General features: G+C 42.9%; 1 protein-coding gene across 1 annotated transcript in view; it reads right to left on the reverse strand.

Moving 5' to 3' along the window:
- Positions 1 to 8,676, reverse strand: part of NFXL1 (nuclear transcription factor, X-box binding like 1) — a 47,656-nt gene extending 38,980 nt beyond the window's left edge. Inside the window, exons 1-4 of the mRNA XM_087724781.1 lie at positions 8,399 to 8,676; positions 4,201 to 4,374; positions 2,930 to 3,039; positions 345 to 478 (exon numbers count right to left, since the gene is read on the reverse strand). Coding sequence (XP_087580907.1) covers positions 345 to 478; positions 2,930 to 3,039; positions 4,201 to 4,374; positions 8,399 to 8,549 — 569 coding nt within the window. The 5' untranslated portion in view covers positions 8,550 to 8,676. The remainder of the gene's footprint in view (positions 1 to 344; positions 479 to 2,929; positions 3,040 to 4,200; positions 4,375 to 8,398) is intronic.
- Positions 8,677 to 8,941: the final 265 nt, after the last annotated feature.

The following is an 8,941-nucleotide window of genomic DNA, read 5'->3' on the forward strand; positions in this document are numbered from 1 at the left end:
CAACACTAACTGAGAAACTCACAGTGTTTAATATTTGTGTGCCAAATATAAACATTTTCAAGATCCAACAACTTTGAACGGAAAGCAAAGGTTGTGCCCAATTTTGGATGAATTGGTCCCGGTGAATGTATCAACAATGGTCGTATTCTTAACTTGTACAATATTCAACGTGTGCTAGATTATCTAAACAAACTTCAGAATAAAAGTAAAAAAAAAATTCAGCTATGGAGCTTTACATTGAAATTGCAGCTTTTATGGTAGATAAGCTCCTGGGCTCCATCTGTTCCTTCTTTTCAAAGCTATCGCTCCATTTTTCTCCCCTGAACAAAATTTTAAAAGCTTACCACGGCCATGGATAATCCTTTTTTCCAAAATCATCATCTGTCAGAGGGGAAGATACTAAGAAAAGGCTATCCTTCGCCCATTTTTGTAAGCACGGCATGTGGAATATGCAGAAACACCCAGAACAACTCCAGACCTTGAAGAAAAAAACAAGGATATGTTCAGAAGACCTTCTTGGCAAATGTGTTGATCTAAACCGTTACATTTATTTAAAAATGAAATAACTAAGAAAAGATTATGCTTCTGCCTGATGTGAAATACCCGGTTGTCCAACTGGCTGGGGCAACCACTATATTAACTTTATTCATCTTCATCTTCTGACAACGTAGCATTTTGTGGCTAGAGATGTCTTAGCCATTAATTAATTAACAGTTAACTTTCTTATCAAGAGGAACTAAAGGGCCTCTTGATGCGGGTGAAGGGGGAGAGTGCAAAAGTTGGCTTGAAACTCAACATTAAGAAACCTAAGATCATGGCATCTGGCCCTCTCAATTCCTGGCAAATCGATGGGGAAGAAATGGAGGCAGTGACAGATTTTATTTTCCTGGGCTCCAAGATCACCGGAGATGGGGACTGCAGCCAAGAAATTAAAAGACGCTTGCTCCTGGGGAGGAAAGCTATGGCAAATCTAGACAGCATACTAAAAAGCAGAGGCATCACCCTGCCAACAAAAGTGCTTATAGTCAAGACTATGGTTTCCTCAGTTGCAATGGATGGCTGTGAAGGTTGGACCATAAGGAAGGCTGAACGCCAAAGAATGGAGGCCTTTGAACTCTGATGCTGGAGAAGATTCCTGTGAATCCCTTGGATTGCAAGGCGATCAAACCGGTCAGTCTTAGAGGAGATCAACCCTGACTGCTCTTTAGAAGGTCAGATCCTGAAGAGGAAACTCAAATACTTTGGCCACCTAATGAGAAGGAAGGACTCCCTGGAGAAGAGCCTCATGCTGGGAAAGATGAAGGAAGGGCAAAAGAAGAAGGGGATGGCAGAGAAATGAGGTGGCTGGATGGAGTCACCGGTGTGAGCTTCAATGGACTCCAGAGGATGGTAGAGGACAGGAAGGCCTGGAGGAACGTTGTCCACGGGGTCACGATGGGTTAGATACGACTTCGTAACTAACAGCAACAAACTTTCTTACTTTATTTTTTCCCCAAACTTTTCTATATCCACTTGAGTTTAATGAGGTATTTTAAAACATAAAGCCAAACAGACCCATACAGGTAGACTTCAATTTACAATTGACAGCATGGCAATGGACCCCACAAAAGATACTCACGACCCAGTTCTCAAGTTCCGACAGCCACTGCCCTCCACGGTCAGATGGCCACATTTCGGTCACTTGGCCACCAGCCAGCATATATGGCTGTTTGTAGCATCCCACAGTCATGTGAACACAATTTACAGCCCTTTTGACAAAAACTAATGATTGTCTCCAGTTTTCGGCAAAAATAGCCCATAGAAAAAACAGGTTCACTTAACACCTGCATTTGCTTAATGATAGCTACAAAAACAATTATAAAACCGGGTGGGTCACATGAGTGACTATTTTACAACCATCAACTATAAGGAGCAGGCTCTATTAAAGTCGTATGTCAAGGAGTACCTGTATTGCAGGAGTACTTAAAATATCACATTTCAGATACAAATGACATAGAATAATATTTATAAAAGCTTTCTTTAAAGGAAAGAAAAATCCCTTAAAATGTTTTAAGATTTTGATGATCCTGTTGGTAAAGGATATGGCTAGCCTCCCACAGGAATTATAACTCTATGACTGTCCTGGAGAAAAAAAATAAGACCTTTGCTGAAAATGGTTGATGGGATAAGAGAGAAGATTCACACTATGCCACTCTCTTGGTTTTTTATTGAAGTCTTATCAATGTTAAGTGTTTATAAATTCAATAATTTGAACTGTTCGTATATATTTAATAAGGAAATACATTTACTCAGGTTGGTTCAATTACCCACCACCGAAAAGGAGAGTTGGAATAAACCGATTGGAGATTCCAAAGGGAGACTCGCAAATATCGTATTTTTCGGACTATAAGACGCACCGGTGTATAAGACGCGCCAAGATTTCAAAGAGGTAAGTAAGAAAAAAAAGCTTTTGTCCTCCTGGCCCCCAGAAGGTCTCTGCAGGCTTAAACAGGGCTGGGGAAAGGCAAAAACGCCCCCATTTTTGTGAAAAATGGGCGGAAAATGGGGCGTTTTTTGCAAAAACTGAGGCCCTTTTGCCTTCCCCCCGTCCTGCTGAAGGCTGCAGAGTGCTCCTGGGGGCTGGGGAAGGCAAAAATGCCTCCGTTTTTGCAAAAAAACACCTCCATGTTTGCAAAAAAAACGGCCTGTTTTTCGCAAAAATGGGATGCAGGAGTGGGGCTTCGAGAGGCAAAAAAAAATGGCTATATTCAGTGTATAAGACGCACCAACATTTCCACGCTCTTTTAGGGGGCCAAAAGGTGTGTCTTATACTCCGAAAAATACGATAAGCATCCTGATACTCTGTTCCGTTTTGGAAGCCAAGGATATTTCAAGAGATTAGTGAATACAGATTGGGAAAAAGATAATACAGCCGTGTAAGATACTTTACCGCTTGGTTTCTCTTAATTGAAGCAATGCATATCAGGCACGTCAGAGCCCCAGATTGGAAGGCATCGTTCATATATTGCTTTGTACGCTCCAACTCACTTGCATCTCCATCTTCGAATAGAAAAAGATTATAATAAAAAAAAAAATATTATGCTAGCGGATGAAGGCAGATGGGTAATCAATATGTTCTTTTTTAGAGTTCCCTGCTAGTCATTTCCAGGGAGTACCAAATGATAGCTGCCTTGGCCTCCATAGGCTAGAAACGGCAGAATCACAAAATCACTTGTGTTCTTTTGAAGCCTCTATCACACTTAAGTGTGACATATTTTCTTTCACATTTGTTTTAATCAATTCTAAACATTTTGATGCCTCTGCTTTTTAGTAGACTGCCTAGATTTGCCATAGCTTTCCTCCCCAGGAGCAAGCGTCTTTTAATTTCTTGGCTGCAGTCCCCATCTGTGGTGATCTTGGAGCCCAGGAAAGTAAAATCTGTCACTACCTCCATTTCTTCCCCAACTATTTGCCCGGAATTGAGAGGGCCGGATGCTATGATCTTAGTTTTCTTAATGTTGAGTTTCAAGCCAACTTTTGCACTCTCCCCCTTCACCCGCATCAAGAGGCCCTTTAGTTCCTCTTGATAAGAAAGTTAACTGTTATTAATTAATGGCTAAGACATCTCTAGCCACAAAATGCTATGTTGTCAGAAGAGGAAGATGAATAAAGTTAATATAGTGGTTGCCCCCAGCCAGTTAGACAACCAGGTATTTCACATCAGGCAGAAGCATAATCTTTTCTTAGTTATTTTATTTTTAAATAGTTCCTCTTCCAAAACACAAAAGCAAAGGTTGACACAATATGTTCAGCTTACCAAACTATTTAAACATCAGCAGCACCTTTTCAAAACTAGCAAAGTACTTAATTCTATCACAAAGATAGAATAAGAGCCAAGGTGGCGCAGTGGTTAAATGCAGCACTGCAAGCTACTGCTAGATCAGCAGTTCAGCGGTTCAAATCCCACCGGCTCAGGGTTGACTCAGCCTTCCATCCTTCCGAGGTGGGTAAAATGAGGACCCAGATTGTTGGGGGCAATATGCTGACTCTCTGTAAACCGCTTAGAGAGGGCTGAAAGCCCTATGAAGCGGTATATAAGTCTACTGCTATTGCTATTAAAAAAAAAGATGGAAATTAATCTCCAAGCAATATTTGTTAACGTTACTGCTACGTTTTTTTTCTTCGAAATGAAAGCTGAAAATCCAAAGTAGAAAAATTTACCAGTCTGATTAGTATATTTTGTAAATGTTTTGGCCAATATTTGCCCGTGCTTTCCTTCAGTTTCTTCTTCTTCTTCATCGTCGGAGGAGGAGCTGAATTGATTTTCAACAAGCCTCTGAACTGCAGCTTGATTGGCCTTCTTAATTTCGTCAAACTTTTTCTGGGATGCAAGTTCTGTTAAAATAATAAAACTACACATTAGGAGAGCCCAAAACAGTAATTAGCGTCATACAATGCACAAGCAGTGGTTTGTTCGACTCCAGTGCTGAATGAATCACAGTAACAATGTATATAAATATACTGGGGCCAAACCAAACAACTCATGTAATGACTCAGCATGAAATATGAATCCAGACCCTGTTTTTTTTCAATATTAAAGTTCTGTGTAAATCTATATAAAGATCAGAAAGTTTTAAAAAGCCTTTCATGTGAGTTTTTCTCCAGATACTATAATCTCAATTATCTTCAAGCATGTATGACCAGGAAAATTAAGGTTACTCTCTCCTTATGATTGGATTTCCTATTTCTTCATTAGGTAAAGATTCCCCTCGCACATGTGTGCTATTCGTTCCCAATTCTAGGGGACGGTGCTCATCTCCGTTTCAAAGCCGAAGAGCCAGCGCTGTCCGAAGACGTCTCTGTGGCCATGTGGCTGGCATGACTAAACGCTTAAGACGCACGGAACGCTGTTACCTTCCCACCAAAGGTGGTTCCTATTTTTCTACTTGCATTTTTACATGCTTTCGAACTGCTAGGTTGGCAGAAGCTGGGACAAGTTAACGGGAGCTCTTAAAAGGCGCTAGGGATTCGAACCGCCAAACTGCCGACCTTTCTGATCAACAAGCTCAGCCTCTTAGCCACTGTGTCACCGCTTCCTTCTGTACTTTGCTAATAATACTCAAAATTCTAAAACAAACCATCTTTTCAACATAGTCAGTCAATGATAGGTTGAATCCAAGAATTTAAATGCATTAACACAAAAAATGCACAAAACTTTTTCAAGAAAGGCTAACTTGGAGCATAAAGAAACAGGGAAATTCTTCCTTCAGCCTCCTGGCTTTCTTTTCTCGACATATTTAGGAGAAAATGGAACAGGAATCATGGCTTTCCCATTATAAGAATCAAACCATAAGCTTCCTGCCGACAAAGGGAACCAAGCTATAATATTTAAGTAATACAAATGAGAACTCTGTTGTTTGGCACAACATGTACATCTACCCAGCTATTACGTTGCAACCTGTTTCAAAGTAATTTTTCTCTTCCTTTATGAATCTTTCTGTGCCCTTTGAGAATCCAAACTCGGTTATATTAGTATCCACAAATATTCCATTAACATGTTTGAATTTGAGCCCTTTTCCTTACAGGAAAGGAGCCAAGGGGAAAAACGCAGGTCTGAGATTTCAGGCACTTAAAACTGCTCCCATAATTGTATTAGACACCACACTCGCTAGTGGTAAACATCTCTTTCCTCACTGTGACCTGAATACAGGATTTCACTATCCTCGTCACTTTATCCATTGTCTATCCCAGGGGTCGGCAACCTTAAACACTCAAAGAGCTTCAAAGGTCCTAACCGGAAGCCCCCTGTTCAATTCTGGAGCTGACCGGAAGTCCGGTTCCCCCACCATAGAGTCTCCTCCTAGCGCGGCATCCTTATTCCTCTACCTGTCCTAACCGAAAGCCCTATCAATTGTGAAGTCGACCGGCAACAGGGAGCCGCAGCAGAGGGATGAAAGAGCCACATGTGGCAGGTTGCTAACCCCTGGACTATCCACTGCAGGATGAAGGCCTCTTCCACATGTTTCCAACCAATACAGTCCTCAGCTTTTGCCAGTTGGGCCCACAATATTTGCTGAGGATATGCAAACGAACAAATACCCCTGAAAAATGTGTGTTGTATCCACTAATCATAGAACTATATTGCTATAAGATTTCAAACTTTACTCAACAAAATCCCAAGAAAGCGTTATCGCCTATTAGAAGTTTGTACCTTAAAAGTTCCTTTTAAAACAAAACAAAACAAAACACACACGGCAGTTCAAAACAGTACATTTCTTTGTAAGAAATCCTTTTTAAAAATGATGCTCTTGCCTCTCTGCAAAAACATAAGTGTAAAGATGGTTTTCATTCTTTGCCTTTGTGATATATCATTAAATGCTCATTATCTCGGGAAAAATAATTGTGCTTTGCAAACCTGACACAGCATTGGGCTTTTTAAATCTGTGTACAGAACAGAATGACAAGAGTTGGAAAGGACCTTGAAGGTCTTCTAGTCCAACCCCCTGCTTAGGCAGGAAACCCTACACCAGACAAATGGTTATCCAACTTCTTCTTAAAAATCTCCAGCATTGGAGCATTCAAAACTTCTGGAGGCAAGTTGTTCCACTGGTTAACTGTTCTGTCAGGAAATTTCTCCTTAGTTCAAGGTTGCTTCTTTCCTAGATTAGTTTCCACCCATTGCTTCTTGTCCTGGCCTCAGTGCTTTGGAGAATAGATTGACTCCCTCTTCTTTGTGGCAACCCCTGAGAATATTGGAACACTGCTATCATGTCTCCCCTAGTCCTTCTTTTCATTAAACTAGACATCCCCAATTCCTGCAACCGTTCTTCGTATGTTTTAGCCTCCAGTCCCTTAATCATCTTTCTTGCTCTTCTCTGCACTCTTTCTAGAGTCTCAGCATCTTTTTCACATTGTGGCAACCAAAACTGGATGCGTTATTCCAAGTATGGTCTTCACAAGGCTTGTGTAGATGATCAGTGCTAAGACTTTAAGCTAAAGAAGACTGTGCTGAAAAGTGGCAAACCAAGCACATAGAACACCTTGCTCGTTTCCATAACTACCATGTGCAAAATGAAGAATTGGATCTCTAGCAGGTTTCTTTTCCATTTCTATATCCCTGGAAGGATGGAAATGAAAACTGGAAGCTACTGAAGTTTCAAAGACTGTTAAGGAATTGAGAAACATAGGTAGCTTTTGACTTGAAACAACCTGTCAGCCTCTGCTTTGCTATCGCTTCGGCTGCCATGAAACGGGGAGGGAGGGCATGGTATTTGGGAGGGGTTACTCATTGTGCTGGAGGAAGGTTCTGGAGTTCAGCTGCTGATCGGACTACGCCTGTGTGGGAGTTTCCCGCCAGGACTAACGGCACCGACATTCCATCTCCGTGATGCCTTTTGAAGTTATCTCGCACCTGACACTTGGGAGAATTATGATTGGACTGTAACTGTGATGCCAAGGGGAGGGGAATGGGCTATTCTATATATCAATCGCTTTCACGCCTAAATATTCAGATTTCGCTACGCTATGCCTTTAATCATTTATAATTAGTAAAAGTACACTTGATTTCCACACATGGAGACTCGTGGTCTTTCTTTCCTAATTATCTAATGGAGAGGTGCTGACACAACCCCTTAACACTGAGAGCATCTGCACCAAAGACAAATCCCTTGTGTGTCCAATCACACTTGGCCATCAAAGCATTCGATTCAATTCAATTCCTATTCTATAATTTTTTTATTGGCCAAGTGTGTGTTTGGACACACAAGGAGTTTGTCTTTGGCGCATAGGCTCTCCGTGTCCATAAAGAAAAATAAACCAGAATACATAAGAGCCGAGGTGGCGCAGTGGTTAAATGCAGCACTGCAGGCTACTTCAGCTGACTGCAGTTCAGCAGTTCGGCTGTTCAAATCCCACCAGGCTCAAGGTTGACTCAGCCTTCCATCCTTCCGAGGTGGGTAAAATGAGGACCCGGATTGTTGTTGGGGGCAATAGGCTGACTCTGTAAACCACTTAGAGAGGGCTGAAAGCCCTAGGAAGCGGTATATAAGTCTAACTATTGCTATTGCTATTGCTACATTCATCAAGAATCATAAGATATAACACTTGGTGATAGTCATAGGTTGCTAATAAGCAATCAAATTGCACTAGGAAACAGCAATATAAATTTTAAAGGAGATTAATGACTCTTAATGATTGCATTCCACTATTTCTTCGATATTGGTGAAACTCCACCAATGCCCTAGTCACACACACACACCGGGACCCCCGCCAAGCTGGGGGGCTACAGGTGAGCAGGATGCCATGGTCCCCCCCCCCCCCCAATATCATCTTTGGGATAGTGGCGGCTCCAGAAAGCTCCTCCTGCCCAAAGATGATGCGCCCCGTTCCCCTTTGCGGCGCAGCAGGGCGGGATACTCACCAGGGGCTGCTCCCCGTGCGCTTGCCGGCAACCCTCCCGCTCCTCTCGCCTTTCCCCGCCCGCCGGGTCCGTTCCCCATCGAGACCCCGCCGGCTGCAGCCCGGCCCCTGCCTCTCCCGCGCCCTCCCTGGCGCCACGCAGCGGCTTCCATCCTTCGGCTTAGTGGAAGCCTCCCCGGGCCTCCTCCGGCCGCTTCTCTCCCGCCGGCCCGAGCTGGGAGAAGGCGACGTAACCCTTCGGGCTCCTGCTTGCAGCTGGGTCGGCAGTTCAAACTACGATTCCCGGCATCCCTTTATGCCGAGGAGCAGGAAGCGCCGCCGGAAAGAGGTGGGGAAACCGGCCGAGGGCGTGGCTTTGCAATTTCAGAGCGAGCCGAAGCCGCCGGAAGTAGCGCGGTCGCGTGTCTTTGCTTTTCGTGATTGTCTATGTCCTTTTATGTTTGAGGGGTTTTTTTTAGGGAGGGTTGGCAGCAAATCTATTCGTACAGAAAAATCATCGGTGTAGCGTCTTCTGGATCTATTGCAATGCATTTTTTTTACGGCT

The sequence above is a fragment of the Thamnophis sirtalis genome, unplaced genomic scaffold (assembly GCF_051295495.1).
Source record: "Thamnophis sirtalis isolate CommonGarterSnake01/CBP01778 unplaced genomic scaffold, rThaSir2_p1.2 scaffold_10, whole genome shotgun sequence".
Classification (NCBI taxonomy): domain Eukaryota; kingdom Metazoa; phylum Chordata; class Lepidosauria; order Squamata; family Natricidae; genus Thamnophis; species Thamnophis sirtalis.